The sequence below is a fragment of the Poecilia latipinna genome, unplaced genomic scaffold (assembly GCF_001443285.1).
Source record: "Poecilia latipinna isolate Pla-1442-1.1 unplaced genomic scaffold, P_latipinna-1.0 Scaffold95, whole genome shotgun sequence".
NCBI classification, from domain to species: Eukaryota; Metazoa; Chordata; class Actinopteri; order Cyprinodontiformes; family Poeciliidae; genus Poecilia; species Poecilia latipinna.
Genome location: NW_015112711.1, coordinates 281,955 through 299,087, shown reverse-complemented (window position 1 = coordinate 299,087; position 17,133 = coordinate 281,955). Strand labels below are relative to the sequence as shown.

General features: G+C 39.2%; 1 protein-coding gene across 1 annotated transcript in view; it reads left to right on the top strand.

Moving 5' to 3' along the window:
- The first annotated feature begins 4,986 nt into the window (after window positions 1-4,986).
- Window positions 4,987-17,133, top strand: part of kcnip1a (Kv channel interacting protein 1 a) — a 51,919-nt gene continuing 39,772 nt past the window's right edge. The window contains exons 1-2 of the mRNA XM_015025206.1: window positions 4,987-5,096; window positions 5,322-5,610. Of these exons, the coding sequence (XP_014880692.1) occupies window positions 5,523-5,610 (88 nt within the window). The 5' untranslated portion in view covers window positions 4,987-5,096; window positions 5,322-5,522. The remainder of the gene's footprint in view (window positions 5,097-5,321; window positions 5,611-17,133) is intronic.

The window sequence follows — 17,133 nt, the reverse complement described above, 5'->3', positions numbered from 1 at the left end:
GCTTTGTCAGTCCAGTGAGAGTAAGCATACATTTCCTTTATCTGTCCAACTTTGAAACTCTTAGTGCTGTTAAATATGAAAACCGCTCCTAATAAACACTAGATGGCAGTCATGAGGCGCTTACTTGTAAGGTTATGTCAAATCTGACGGGTATTATTAACAGGAGATTTATTTCAATGGCAGATGCATCAAAAGACATTTAATTTGCTTAGAACGTTGGAGTGGCTGTATTTTAATTCAACGAGCCACAATACCTAAAACTGAGTGTGAAAGAATAAGAAGCACAAACAGCAAAAAGGAGCTTATTAATCACCTGCTGTGCTCGGCAGCTTTGAGAGCTCCTCTGAGATCGTTATTGCTGGAGCTCAGCAGAAAGAAAGAACGGGTCTACAGGCAGAGAAGTGTGTGTGTGTGTGTGTGTGTTATACTGTAGGTGTATAATTTACGGATTCAAGACGACTGCATGGTAAATTAACTTTCCAAAGAATGTCTCAGAGTGTTAGTCCTGCTGCTAATTTCAATTGCAGTATGAAAAGTATTTTAATTGGTTATTTATAGAAAAAGTACACCACAGTGAAGGGGAGAAACTACAATATCTGTTTCACTTACAGTGCTTTATTCTAATTCAGAACACTTTTTCTCTTTGAACAATAAAACAAGCTTCTACAGATTTTGTATGTATTTAATGTAAAAGGTAGGTTACAGGATGTAATGCGTGTTAAAATTTGTGAAGAGCTTAGCTGGTAGTGGTTTCTCCCTACTATTTGAAAAAACATGCATTACATTGTATAATGATTACCAATAAACTGTAGTTCAGGATTTCAAAATGCTTTATATGCCTGCAGAAAACAAGTATGGGATCACATATTTGTGAATGGGAAGAAGACGAATAAAAGGTTTTCAGCATAATATTTTACTTTATAAAATTCTGACATGTCGCCCGTGAACATCAATTTCTAAATCTTTCCACAGACTCTCGAGTGAGAAAAGGGTTCAGGGTTGACTGGACCCTTTTGACTTGAACTGACGTACAATCTTATGTCATTAACGGGTTTTTTTCCAGGGTTTCTCCATCCATCTTCCCCTCAACTTTGATCCCTTTCCCAGTCTACGCGAAAAAAAGAAAAAAAAGGCATCTGCACCACTGCCATGTTTCACAATGGAGATTATCTGTCCATGGCGATGTAGTGTTTTGCATGTGACCAAAAAAGTTACATTTTCATCTCATTTCCACATTTTCTTCTAAATGATTGCTGTGTCCCCTAAACCTTAAACTGGACTCCTTCCACGTTTCTTTCATTTTGTATTTACACACATGGTCTCTTCTTAAGTAATCATGTTTGAGTGGTTTCAAAATATCAGTAGGGGCTGAAAACAAATATGTGCCACACTTTTTAGGTTGTTGTTGTTTTAAAAATGTATAAAAACCTTTATCTTCCTTTTTACAATTGGTTTATAAAAAATCCCACAAAAAAAAAAAAAAAAAAAAACACTGAACTTTGTGCTCGCAATCTGACAAAATGTAAAAAAGTTGAAGGGGTAAAGATGCCGTAAAAGACTGACTCAGATTATTGCCTCAGGTCCCTTTTGCTCCATCTTCCTCTGTGTGTATCTGAGAGTGTATCAGTCATGCAGGGGATATATCTCCAACTTGCAGGAAAGTGTGTGTGTGTGTGTGTGTGTGTGATACAGTCGCCACCAGCAAGGTTAACGGGGGGGGTCTTTCTTGAAAAAGAGATACGAATGAGAAAGAGAAGAAGAGGGATGGAGTGCTGAGGCTGTAATTTCACCCCGGGGCGACGCTGTCACTCCATCACTCCTGCTGACGCCTGAAGAGTCGGGGGGTCAACGAGTGGAGGTGGGGTCTGGGGGGTTGGAGCGTGGGCTGCTCACACCCAGAGATCAGCTCTATGATAAGTGGGTTTCTGCTGCTGTTGTGTCGGGGCAGATGTGTCTTTGATGCTGGAAGGTGGTTGTGTTTTGTTGCGTTGTCATGCAGCAGTAGTGTGGCAGATATCGTCCCTGCTGGGAGTCCCCGCAGGCGTCTTTACTGCCAAGATTCACAAATGCAGCTGAAAACGACGAGCTGAAGGGGAAATGATTCAGTTTGTATACATGTGCAGTATTTTTGCGTTTGTGAAGCCTTTCCTCTCGCCGTGTTTCCGCCCGCCGCTTCTATCAGTCCATCTCAGAGATGATATATTTAGAGGCAAAGCACTATCAGAGCTTACAGCTGGCCGCCTCTGATTCAATTCTGACAGCATTCAAAGCAATCTCTTCTCTTTTTTGTCCTGCTCATTTTTCTGCCTACCTCTTTCTTCTTTTTCTTGTCAACATCATCTATCTTTTTTCCCCCTTCTTTGCGTTTCTTTTTTCCTCTTACATAATTGCGCATTTTACCATTTGCTTATGTTGCTTTATACAGTTCTTTGAAGACCTTCTTTCTTCGATGAATTTTATTTTACCCCATAACCCATTTCTCTGTTTTTCCCTTTTTTCTGGGCTTCATTACTGCTGTTGCATTGCGAAATTTGATCTCTTGAAAACTCTTTTGTCTCGTCTCCCTTCCGCTGTTGCTTGCTTCCAATTTTCTCCACATTTCCATCTCCCGTGTTCTATATCTCTATCCACTCTCGACTAAGCGCATGCTGAAACACACATCAAGCAGAGCAACTTTTAATTTGTGGAAAAAGACAAGCAATTAGTTGCCATTACATCCTTGAATGTGCCTGCAAAAGCAAGCCTAATCTCATTAATCACAAACAATGGGGGCGGTAATCGAGAAGCATGTTTATGCAAATTCCCACGCACTGTAATCTCCTACATGCTTGATAGCCAAAATAGAGGAGGTGTGCTGTTTTTTTTTTATTTTTATTTTTTTCTGTTCATTTGACTTCGTCATGTTTTTCTTCCCAACCACTGCAGGTGCTTCCAGGACGTGTGAACCAGGACACTCCTGAGAAAGTATTGATTCCCATTGCTGTCGAACCCTCCACTTCTGATCGCAAATAACCCTGAGATGTGAAACACGGAGTTTTACACCCCACCTCCGTTCAGCTGCATGTCCCTCCTCATTTTCCTCCGTCTCTTAGCAAATTCTCCATCTCATTTCCTTTGTCAACCATCAGTTCTCCCTGCTTCTTCTGTTTTTATGCTTTCCATTTGCATGTTTATTGTTACACCGTTTGCCTCTCTCTCTCTCTCGTCTTCTCTCTCCCTCACTTCGTGTCTCTTCTCATCTGTTTCTTCGTTTATCCACATTTTAACTTTCCCATTATTGTGCTATTTCTTTCCACATTTTTCATTAGAGCTATTGGTCCAGGAGCCAAACATGATTCACAACTAAATATAGCCTAAGTAAAACATTATACGATTATCTCCGTACATCCTCTTTTCTTGTCCCTCACGAGCACCCTGTCTTTTTTCCCATAATATCTTCTCTGTTTTAGCCTTCATCTCTCTTGAGTTATGTGCCAGTTTCGGATGAACATGACGTAGGTGGCACAAAGTAAATCCTGGAGTTGTCAGAGGCCTGATAAAGGTGAAACACACTCCCTGACAGGCTGTACAGAAGTGGATCCATGAGCTCTGATGAGGAATATTTTGAGGTTTGTCATAATGTATCTAGACTGGTTGAAAATTGTATGTATTTAAATTGATCAGAAATTCTTTAAAACACCAAGGGAAGAGAGGATGATTAAAAAGAATCAATGTTGAAATAAAGCCACATTAAGACCTTTTTAACACACCAGACTTGCAATGAGACATGCTGGTGGAAGCATCATGCTGTGGGAGGGCATGAAAGGCAAACTGGTGAGAGTTGACAGGATGATGAGTAAAGCTAATCTAGAGACCCACCTCAAAATGCTCGCATAATTGTGGTGTGAATCAAGGTATTAATTCATGTGATCTAAATACAAATGCATGACACACCTTCCAGATTTTTATTGTCAAATTTGCTGGAAACCATGCTTCTCTCTACACACAATTATACACCATCACATAAAATCTCAATAAAACCCATTCAGAGGTTTGTTTATGTAAGGTGATGTAAAGTGGAAAAGATTAAAGGGCATGAATATTTTTGATGGTACTGTGCCTTAAACTTAATGCTATTTCATAAATTCAATACAATTGTTGGCTAATTTTAGTATTGAAACACCAGATTTTTTACATTATTTTTAAGTTTTAACTTTAAGAATTAATTCAGTTTTTTAAAAAGCTTGGAGGAACCAAGCCCCACCTCCCACCCGCAGCCCCCCCCCACCCCCCCCAGAGCTGCAGTTTCCAAGAGGTGCTTCCACATTACAGAGCACACCTCCCTGGTGACTGCCCCACTCTGCTCCTTCAGACTAGCAGCAGCAATTAGCAAACACCTGCTGGAACTGCACATCTGCTGAGCTTGTCGTATGAATTATTTATCAGTTCAGTACTCCGACGAACGTTTGGTGGAGAAATGTTAATGTGATGCTGTTCTTAAAGAAACAGAGGCCCGTTTTCAACGTGTTAATTTGCAAAGTCAAATTTAAGTCAATGTCATGATTAATATATACGGTATTTTTATGACAACTAAAGGTAACATAATTACTTGATTGTGCTGTGAAATGACACGAAGTGGCTGAAAAACACATACTTCCCCTTTTAAAAAATTATTTTTAACTTAACTATTTAATTAACTATTTTGACATTTTTAAAAAGAACTTTGAATTCAGTTTTATATCTACATATTAAAGAAAATATCATTTAACATCTGCAATATCTTTTGATTGCAACCCCTTTTCTATTAACTGATGAACAAAGTGGGTGTTAGGATTAATAAGGTGGTAGTAGGAGTGTTTAGTCTCGGTGTGTGTGTGTGTATCTGCCCATGGAGATTGAGCTCAGTGTGGGAGCTGTCCGTCGTCACCGGTGCTGAAAGTGGATTGCTTCCTCTCTTAAGTAAAAAGTGAATTTGATGAGCAGGAGGGAAGTAAGGAGGAGGAGGAGCAGGAGGAAGAGGAGAGTGCAAACCGCGAAGAGTTCAGAAAATTGCTTCATTACTTCATTCCAACTGGCTGGCTGCAGAATAAGAGGAAGTTTTTGCAGAAACTTGGACAGTAAGAGCACTTTTTATATTTTTCAAACTGAAATTATTTCTTTTAACCCTGCCTCTCTCATCTTTGTTCTTCCCTCTGCATATTTCGCTCCCGGGCAGGCAATTTTTTTTTTTTTTTATAATTTGGACACATTAGGAAGGTGGGATGGAGAAGACAGAGGAGGAGCGGGGGAGGGAATGCAGGGAGACGCAGCAGGAGATCATAGTTTCTTTTTCTCCCCTCCAGCCTCGCAGGCGGAATGGCAGCTCGGTGAGAGGAGCGGACTTCTTCTGCCTCCATCCCCAGCGTTGGATTCGTAAACTGCACCACAGGGAAGCTGTGAGCGGGCTTTGATCTGAAAGTGCTGCTGCAGCTGTCGGTGTTGCACCTGGAGACCCCTGTCCTACTCTGGCCCCGCTCAGCCAGCTGTGTCCCGGGTCGGACAGGATGACGGGGTGTGCCAAACGCTGCAAACAGGGACTTGTCAAATTTGCCTCGACTCTTCACAAACTGGTCACCGGGACTCTCATCAAAGGTATGCCAAAAATATGCTGTATTTTGTCCAAGTGCACATGTAAAAAAAAAAAGAAACAAAAAGAGGGAAAAACAAGGGAAAAAATGTGTTTTTAGTGAAATGAGACAAAACAGAGTAACAGAGAAGCCTGCAAATGAACTCTGATGTATCTCCAAGCAAACAAGTTAATGTTGAGTCAACTTTATCTTTTTCATCTCCAGCTCATAAAACTCTTTCCTCGATTTCCCTCCATCTGAAGTCGACCTTGTTCCGCTCTGCCTTCTCCAGAGAGGCTGAAGCGAAGGAGACAGAGATGAAGGGAGTGAGGAGCTAATAGAGAGGAAAGATGTGGTTGATACAGAGCGGAGAGCGTACGCGTGTGATTGTCCTCTTGTGATAGATGTCGGTAATAAAATGTGCTGGGGTGTTGGAGAAATGGAGCTGCGAACACATAACGCTGAGAGGAAGAAAGGGAGTTTTAATATTGCGGCGCATTAATTGTTATCCTGTGAGTGCGGGTTTGTTTTTGTGCAACATTCAAATCCTTAAACTGGGGTTTAAAAACTCCAAAGTGTGGAAAGCAAAACTGCACACACTCCCTCAAATGCAGGATAAGACTCTTTGAACCTTTTGACATTTTGTCTGGAGGGGCGAGAAACATCAAAGAAGTCAGTCAGATACACACATGCAGTTTGACATACTTAGATCTCCATGCACTCTGTCACTCCAATGGTCTCGGATGGCTCAAGTATGCAACCACAGAGGGAAGAATTGCCCTCGAGGTCTCGCACTCTCATAATGTCACGAAGGAGCCGCTGCTGAGCCTTTGGTTACATAACAAATTACTCCTCAGAGGACTCACAAAGATATTAAAGCAGTCTTCTCTTTTTATGAAAAACAACAAAAAAACAAAACAAAAAAACCCAACAGAAAATTAATATACATCCAGGGTAAAAAAGCTTTAGCAAACCCGCTGGATATGCGTGCAACTGTGTGCTGAAAAGACACACGGGATGAATGTGCAGACAATAAAACGCCCACGCAAACGATAAGGAAAAGGACTGCAGGAGCAAGAGATCTGCCTCTGCTAAACGACACACACACACGCACGCACGCACGCATACACACACACACACACACACACAGGCGTTGGTCCACATCTGGTCTTCTTCAAACCTCTGGCAGAAACTGTATCTGATTAGTGATATTGGTCATAGAGTCAAAGGTACACATATGCTGACACACACCATCACATGCTCCTTAAAGAGACATTACTGATTTGTGTTTTAGAGATTGCATTTTTTTGGTTTTCATAGTTATGGCTATTATTATTATTATTATTATTATTATTATTATTATTATTATTGCTTTGTTCCCTTTTGTTAGGAACATTTCACACAAAGGTTGGAGAAACAATTCACTTTTAGTTTAATTTTTCACAAGAAAAAAAAAGACATTCACAAATTGATTTGTTTATATGGATTTACTATAAGCCAACTTGTTGATGAGTGCTTGGATCTATTTTTGGTTCGTTTCAGATCATGTTGGATCCGGAAACAGGATATTTATTAACCACAAGAGTGGTCTCATTTGGCTTGTGTTGTTTTTATTTTCAAATCGTGCATAATGGTGTCTAATGACGGCTGGAAAAGGTTAAATGACAGAAGTTCACTACTGAACCCACTATGAAAGACCAGCCGTTCTGAATCTTTTTTTAAATCCTTGCCAAATGCTACAGGAATGACAGGAAGTTTCAGATTTGTATGAATCTTTAATCAAACTCCCCATGCAAACTTCTTTAAAAAAAAAACAAAAAAACAAACAAAACAAAAAAAACTGTTCACATGAGCAAAATTTCATGCATACTACTACAAACCATCTGTGACTTTGTTTGTCAGACCAACAGAGTCATCCTGCAAGATTTGCACCTGGATTTTGTTCAGCCAAAGTTTATGTATGTGGTTCTGCAAAGCTGTGTTAATTATTTATTTATTTTTGTTAATCTTTCCTTGCTATCGTAGAACTTTTCACAATATTATTGTTGTTCAAAGAGAGGCTGCATCAGCTGCTTTAGCTTCCAGTCTGTCTGTGTGATAAGACCTGCTCTGTGCGCTGCTGCACTCATGTATCCCCAGGCAGTCGTTCGTGTGGAAGAGAACCAAACAAGAGACGAGACCTTTCACAATGCTCAAACCAAAAGTGACAAGTTTATGAAAATGTTCTGTTTTCTGTTAGCTGGATTTGACCTGAAATATGACGGCCACTCCAAAACAACTTTGTTGTCCTTATCTCATATAACTCTTTGTAACTACCTTTGTGGCAAGCGTAAGGCCAATGTCCATATTTATAAGAGCCACTTGTGCCTACGTTTGAACGTTTTTCTGCTTTGTGAATTGCACCAGTCCTTCCTGCAGCAAAATACTCCAACATGATGCTGCTAATCCCAGACTTCACAGCTGGGAATGTTTATCCAGTTTCAAGGTCCTCCATTTGTTTCTCCATGTGGCTCCCAAACACTTTGATTTAGACTCAAGTTTTTTTGGCCTTGAGTGTATTTGCGACTTTAAAAAAAAGTTACTTTTGGAATAACGGCATCTTTTCTTTAAGTGGCCTTAAGCCCGTCTTGGCACAGAACTACTTTCAGCTTAAGAAGATAATAGAAGGGCTCAAAAAAGTCTCTCACTTTGGTTCCTGGAGTTGATGCATATTACTCCTTGTTCATCTCAGGGAGACAGGGCCCTTCTAATTCCTTGGTGGTTGGTTGACTGGACAACCCCATGCTTTTTGTATCAGTGCATCATCATTTGAACAGAAGAACATATTACTTTCAGGAATCTGAAAATTGTTACATAAAGAGAACAATTTATGTAACGATTTTTTTCCTGATATTTTTTCTGATTTCTCTACATTTTCCCAAGCTCTGTTGCCTTGAATTCACTCACATGCGTGTCTCCACTGAACTCAAACATTGTGACGATAAGTTTCTACAAGCTATACAATCATCTGGCCCTTTTTCAAATAATTTAAAGGCATGTCAGTTTTGTAATCCTAACTTAATCCAAAAGAGGAAATATTTAGTCTCATTTAATGTCTGACAGAGAAATTAAGGTTTTCTTTCATACATTGCATGCAGATATGTGATTCAACTGCATATCTTTAGAAACAAATGATAAGGTTTTTGTGTTTGCCATGAAGATTTGTCTTTCAATAGAGCAACACTGACCTCTCCTGGTAGCTTTGACTAGATGAAAGCAAAAATAATAAACAAATCTAATATGAGAAGTGTGCATGCAAATTTCAAAAGAAAGTCTTTCACCACTGAATAAAATAAGGAAGAAAATACAGGTGAACATTTTTACTTGTTTGCTGAGAAAAATCAGCACTAACACTTCGGTAACACTTTATTTGAAGGGGGGTGAATAAGACTGTCATGACACTTTCATAAACATGACATAACACCTGTCATGAACATGAATAAGCCTTCATGAATATTTATGACTGTCATAAAGCATCATTTGGTAAATTATGACACTTTTAATACAAAGTTGACATTATTCAAAATGTCTTTGTTATGACAACTTGACATTAACCAAGAAATCATTACTGTTTAAACTTTACCTTTAATAACATAAAGTTACCTAATTTTTAAAGTGCAATCAGTAATACTTTTGTAACAAATTTATATCAGTAACGATTTCTTGGTTAATGTCAAGTTGTCATAACAAAGACATTTTGAATAATGTCAACTTTGTATTAAAAGTGTCATAATTTACCGAATGACGCTTTATGACAACAGTCATAAATATTCATGAAGGCTTATTGATGTTCATGACAGGTGTTTATGACAGTGTCATGTCAGTCTTATTCACCCCCTTCAAATAAAGTGTTACCAACACTTCAAATGGATTCAGAGGCTCATAAACTTAGTGAAGGTAAACTTCCACTTCTCTCCACAAGCTGTGAGAGTTCAGCTTATGTAGTTCTATAAATGTTGTTGTTTCATAAGTGTATAAATATTAAGGTATACTTAACTGTGTTTACAATTAATTGTTTCTTCTCTCTGAATTTTTGATCCAGCTGGGATGAAATACATTCTGGTGTTTGCTTTGGTTCAACAATGTTAATCATTCTTCTTCTTGTATGTTTAGCACCTCAGGAGGAAGAAATAATAGTAAAAAAAAAAAAAAAAAAAAAAAAAAAAAACTGTACTAATATTAGCTTAGTAATATTGTTTTTTGTCTTTTTAAACTCCTGTATTTATTCACAACCAATTTATGTCATGTTTTTTTCATAAACTCCCTGTTCTGTCGATATTCCATCACATTTTTGTTCTCTGAACAGCAGAGGGCGCCAGAGTGTAGCTTCCGTCTCCCTATTAAAACACTGTAACCACACATTCCCACGTTGTCAGAACAAATAAGAGCAAAAAGAGTCATCTTAAACAAATTAAGCTTTAAACATTCAGAGTCTCAGAGCGCTGGCTGACGAGGCAGCTCATCCCCTGATGGCTGATGAATGACAGACAGTGAGGCAGATTTTTAGGACTCACTTGTCATTTTGTGCAGCCAGTCAGACCTACTGTGTTCCCTATAAGCGCTTAATAAAATATTCAACAGCTTCATTTTCCATCAGATATTCGCTTGAGGTCTCCATCCTGCTTTGAGTCAGGAGGGGATATGCTTGTTTGTATTCAGAGAAGTGACGGAGCGAAAGATGAGCAAATTGGAACAAAGTCTGTGCACACGATTGCCTTTTTTTTAAAATCATGTGAGTGAGCATATTTAAATATCTGCACATATAATCTGAACTGAGTGTGTGTGTGTGTGTGTGTGTGTGTGTGTGTGTGTGGTTTGCTCAGTGTTTCACTTCTCTTTGTGTGCGTGCTCTCCTTGGCAAAATGCTGTCATGTTTCTGTCAATGTGCCACAGTGGGGCGTGTGATATGGGAGGGGGCAGTGCATGTTTAATGCGCATAAAAATTCATACGGAAAAAGATTCACTGGGGAGGAGATGCCTTCTTTCTACCCTCCAAAGCAGTAAGTCTCAAATCTACATAGAGGAAAATAACTGTGCTGCAGTTAAGAAACAAGCAAACTTCACTTTTCAAGAACTAAACAATCAAGTTTGTCATGTTCTCTCTGACTGTGATGAGGAATGGAGACACAAAGGCCACAGGATAACATAATAACAGGGATTCAATCTGTAAAACAGGAAAAACAAGTCCAATTGTTCTTTGTCTGAAAGTCTAATACAGGTTTTATCTTCTGCATTATGTAATTTTTTGAAAATACAAAAATAAGGCATTTCCATATGTTAAAACTTTTAATCTGTGAAAAGATGGAGCTCCTCCAGCTCCTCTCTGAGCTACTGTTGAAATCTGAAGACATGCTCGACTCCCGGTCAAAAACAACCAATCAGAGCCAAGAGGAGCATCTTCAATCAATGCTGCTCAATGTCCTAATGGCAGAGAAACAACTTTCAGTTCCAGGAAAACTGTTTATCCGCCGTCATCGTGGTCATGCTAACTAGCCTTAACATTCATGGGATGCTATGTTGTGGTGAACCAGCTAGAGTCTAACAGAAATAAAGCAGGTTGAGCATGAGAGTGATTGGCAACCCTAAGACCCTCCTCCTGGCTCTGATTGGTTGTTTCTAACCGAGTAGTATATTTCTCCAGTTATATTTATAAAACATCTCCCAATTTATTCCTCAGCAGACACTGTGTTGACTACTTTGGGCATCATTTTTGATAGTTTATTTAGATGACTTGAGTTTGACTTTGAATTGTCCATATGTCTCAATGTGGACGGATGGAATAGTGACAGAATCTTGGAGACTGATCAAGTGGCGCTCGCCGTCCGCTTGACGTGAAGGACGTAATAATTTGTGCTCTGTAATTTAATGGAAATTATTCTACGAGAGATGATGATGCTGAAAACGAAGCGATGCAAGGAACAAACAGATTAAATTATTCTGGCTCTGCTGGCTCTCTTGTTGCATATCGACTATATTGTGCGAGAGAAGCTGACCTGCAGTGTATTCTCGCCCTCATGTGGGACAGGGATGGTCGAGTCTCTCACTCTGTTAGTTGTGATAACTCAGATGTCAGTAAGACTGAGACCGGCTACTTCCCTTCTCTCTCCTTCTATCCCGTCTCACCTTTTACCTCTGATGTCTGTTTTTACTCTCAGCTCTGTACTCTTTACAATTCGTCCATCACCTCGGCATGTTTGCCCTCTTCTCGCTGTTGTCCATGTTTCCTGCTTTCAGTCTCATCACCTTCTTATCTACGTGGGCTTCGCTGTGACAGGCCTTATCCAGCTTTCTTCTAACAAGACGAGACAGCAACTAACCAGCCATTTTATTATTTAGTGCCTGTTCACCCCTTTCTGTGCTTGTCAACACACCTTCTGTCTCTGCAGAGAAATGCTTTTTATCTTTCAATTTGACAGCCAAAACCTAGCTTTTTTTTTTTTTCTCTTTTCTTTCTGCCTCCATTTATTCTCCCACACTGCCATCCCAAGCCCGTAAAAGGTCTGCGGTGTGATGGTTAATAAATGATGAAAAGAAAAGCTGGCTGGCACTCAGTGTGATTCACAGCACCCTGGATGATGTGATGAACCCCATTTCACAGCAGTTCACAAAGCAGTTATGCAATATGATTCTATTAATGCTGCTGGTTCAAACATGTTAAACCACAAAGTCATCTTTCAAACACAAAACAAATTTTTGGCTCTTTATGTTTGCATAAGTTTGAATTACAAATTGATTTTATGCGACTGTTTTATGGCTGCAGTTAATCCTGACGTCTGCAACTTGTTGCTGTCACAGTTACTGACTGAAACTGAAGAAATGACTATGATAATTAGATATCTAATTTGTACTCAGCTCATGTAAAGGACAAAGCAAAAAAAAAAATCTTTAATTATAGATCAGCATTAGAAATGATTTTAGCAACTGCTGAGACGGTTAATAAACTAAACGACCTAAACACAGCTTTTTCATTCATATTGTGACTATTTTTTTGATTAAAAGACTACTCCATCTTGAAGTAGTAGTAAATAAGTGGAAGAAATTGTGCACTGATAATAAGGCACATGTCTATCAAATTTGAAAAAGTACAAGCCAAGCAGTAACTCTAGGTCAGTGGTCAGTGACTGTCCTGCAGCTTTTGGATGAATTTCAGCCCCAACATCCCTGAAGCAAATAAATTGTTAATAAACAAATCTTGTGAAGACTTGCTGACATGCCAAGGAGGTAAGTCGGTATTTTGATTCAGGTGTGTTGGAGCAGAGATGCATCCAAAAGTTGCAGACTCTTGATAACCGGAGTTGCAGACTCCCTGATTTAGATTCTTGTGGGAAAATTGTGTGACAAGTTCTTCAGTTTGTTGCAGTTTGCAATACAACCACAAGGTGGCACACATCCTGCACGCTGCTCCTTTAAATACTAAGTCATGCTTTTTCTTTTTTTCATCTCTTTTTTTGCTGATTTTTATAGAGCAAAGCTCAATTGTTTGTGAAAACAATTTTGCAGTTTTTTAAACTGCAACTCAAACATCTTTTCATCACGTCCCAAAAAAAAATCTATTTTGCTTCGTCATGACAAGCAAAATTTTAGATCAGGAGTCTACAACTTACGCCTCAGGGATGCAAAAATTTGAATCTTCCAGAGTGGCTCTTCATAATTTTGATAAAGAACCACAAAATGTTTTTAATATACATATAATGACAAATACAAGTTTTAGCCATTTTCAACTTTTTTTTAATGGAACAACTGCACTTTTCTTGTCATTATTTTAGAAATCATGATCTTTTATTTTCCACAAATATCACGATCCCATCCAAGAAAATGTGTCCATCATATATATATATTTTGTTTTTGCAAAATTTTTGTTTTTCTTTATTTTAAAAACCTAAGAAAAGAAATATAATAATGAGTCTGAAAATTAAAATAAATGTGCTTTTTTTTTAAATGGCCCTGTAACAAGTTTAATTTAGCTGTTCTGATTTGCAAAGGTTGCAGAACCGAGTCTTAGACATGTAGCATTTTATGCACTTTCAGGTCTGCAGTCTGGTAAACAGTTTGACTAACATTTATCATCTCATATATGTAGGAAAACAGTTACTTTTTTGCCATTAAGTGCAACGAAGCGACTGAAGGGCAAAAATGACTTTATTGAAAGCTCCATTTTCCTCACTACTACATTTACAAAATTCAGCATGTTATTATACTGTATATGAGAGGCTGTGGGTAAAGTGTTCATGTGTCACACATTATATGTTCAGGAGCATAATTAACTTATTTCATGTACAAAAGAAAAATAATTCAAGAAAGGCTAATTAGGTAGAATAATATAATTGAGTTATCTACAGCAGGTTATCAATCTTTGTCCTGCTGCCAGTGTTGCTCCAGAACAACATAAAATTATTTGCTTCAAACAAATTGGAGTCAATACAGTTAATAAAGTCTGAGCTGATAGAAGCTATTTTCTATTCTATTCTATTCTATTCTATTCTATTCTATTCTATTCTATTCTGTTCTGTTCTGTTCTGTGATTATTCTCTGTCTCTGGTCTGTTCAGTGTTTTTGAAATTGTTTGATCAGGGGAAAAAAGGCTGTCTCTCCGCTGATAGATGTGGACATAACGCCACCACTAAAGCTAAGCGTCGTCGTTACAACAAATTGCGTTCTCTTATCTCATCTTTTCAGACCGAGTCTCTGTTTAATCAGTAATTCTTTGCATCACTGCTGGCGTGTATTCAAAGATTCGTTTTTTTTTGTTTGTTTTTTATTCAGTTGACGTATTGCCATTCTCTGTCGCTGTTACGACGGGTGTCTGTGCATGTTGTTAAATGTGTAAGCATGCGTGGTAAGTGTGAAACAGGGCTGCAGTGTACGTGTTACAATTAGAACACGCTGTCTTATTTTTGTCTTAACGACTAGAAAACATGATCTGCATTTCTGTCTTTTGGGGGCCTATTTACATTTTTCTTCTTTTTTTTTTCTATTTCAAACCTTCTACCCTGCAGTAATGGACACTCAAAACTATGGCCTAATAGCTTTAGTGTTGGCTTTGATTGCATTGGGCCAAACTCATCGATGTCTTAATTGTAAATTGTGTTTTTTTAACCATAGCCATGAGAAGAATTTCAATAAGCAGTGCCATCAATGTGATCAGTTCAGCTTACTAACCCCAGCAGCAGGGGAGGAGGACGAGGTTAAACACGACTGACAGGAGAGTAAATGTGAGGAGGATTGCGTCGCCGAAGAGCTTCGTTCCTCCATTGTGATGGAGTTCTAATCTGTTTTTGTGAGTGGGAATACCTGGCTCTAAAAGGCACGGCTTAGCACCGAATGTTTAATCCCACCCACTGTGATTTAACTGGATTTGGGTCATGAACTGGGATCAGTGAATTGGATTAGATTCTAACAGGGTGTTGGCATGTAATTCACACCAAACTGTGTTTGGTACCGACTGCTTGATGGAGGGCAGGAATTATGCCAATACTCGCTAGAGGCAATAAAACGACAAAAAGAGTTTAAAATGTAACATTTTGTTTGTATGCGTGGTTAAATCGTGTATGTTATGTCTACACCACACATACACGCTCTTTATTGCGACTTCGTTAGCATCTCCACCTTTTTAAATTGCCGTTTTCTCAGAGTGCATTCATGCTTAGCGCTCACGCTCAGTGTTTATCAGATCATAGGCTGCAGACGGTCCACCAATCCTGGGACATGGAGGACACATGCTGACGGATACAGTTTGTCTTCTGGTCCGGCGCCGCGGTTGCATGATTTTGAGGTCCGTACTCTAGAAGTCACTAATGAGGATTTTTTTCTTTCAGCGTGCCTCAAACAACCAACCTCAAAAACCATTACATATTTTTAATGGTTCCCCCCTTTTTTTGTTGTTGTTGTGACAATAACTAAAATATGCTGATGCTGATGCATTTGTATTTTCTGTTTCATGACTTACAGACAAGAGTCGGCCACAACAATTGGAAACGTCTGAACAGTTGAACTTTGCCTGCTTATTAAAAATAATCTCCCGATGTTCACTAGAGCAGCGGAGTGTCACCAAATAAGTTGGCATTAGGAGCTTATTGGACCAACAATAATCTGCAGTTGAACATCTCAGGGTTGCAGCAGCTCTTTTATTGTCGAAGACGTCAGCTCAGGTCTGTTGGCTCAAGGTTTAGCTTATACTGATGTTGTTTTGAAATATTTTACTCTCAGATCCTTAGATCTGCTGTAGTTATTTATTTTTTTCTAAAGTTGTGAATTATTTAATCCTCCCTTGTGGCAGCAGCATATTTTTAATTCATACAGGCTCCAAACATTGGATTTCTCATTCCCAGCAGGTTCTACTGCTGGGAGAGTTTAGTTCAAGAATTACTGCTCTGTTCTTGGGAGAAAATTATAACAAAAGATCATTTTTTTACTCTCTTTTCTACACCCTGCAAGAAGTTCTTTGGTTTTTCCAAAAATCTAATCTTTCATGTGATCTTCTTCAAACCTATAAATGGGGTGTGACCTGATGGTTTAGACCCGAACCACCAGACAAGAACAACCTGGAGAACATTCTCAGCCTTCTCATCTCGGTGTGATTGATCTGCTATATGGGCTCAAACGTCACATTTCACATGTACAAATTTACAGAAACTAGGAGCTTTTTATCCACCAAAGGAAAATTAGGTGCTTAATCCAAAACCATTAAGCCTTAAATTTATCATGCATGTTATTTATACCATTAACCATAAGGGAAGGATAAGTTTTTTTGTAATCATTTACATTCTCTGGAAAACGGACCAAAAAAGTCAGAAATTTCCCCCAGGGTATGTAAACTTATAATCCCAACTGTATATGAGTTACTATTTTTTATTTTTTTTTAATCATCATCACTGATGCTGGTTTGACGATGAAAATGATACATGCTCTCTCATAGCCATAACACTGCTTACTTCTCTCACATTCTCTGACAGGGTCATGACAAATCTGTTCAGTGTAATGGAGAAGGGAAACAAGAGAAGGCTCATATATTTGGACTTAATAGTCAGAGCATGTCTGACGCAAAGTGCGGATGCAAGACGCTTGCATGTGTGCACCAGCAGCATCCCTGTGATGCTGCTGGTGCATCCCTCCGATGGTGCCCTGTCCTCTGGTGGGGTAATCACACGTTCACCCCACCTGTCAGACCCGTGCATGTGGAGATAAAGCTGCACGTACGCTCTCCGCCGTCAGTTTGCCCGCCGAATAACAAAGGGGGGGGGGGGGACAGATCAGTCCGGCTCTCCTTTATCTCTTTTTACCTATTGCGCTCCTCATCTCTGTCCATCTCTCTCATCTTCAACCCTCCCACCCTGCTCTCCATCTCCTCTTTCTCCATCGTCATCTTCTCCTTCCCCCCTTTCTTTTGTTCTCCCCTCAGTTTTGCCCTCCTTTTCCCCTCCCCTCAATCTGTCTCCATCTTTCCCCCCCCCCCCCCTTTCAAACATTTGCAGCCCCTTCCTCCCCCCACCCACAACCAGAAAAACAAAAA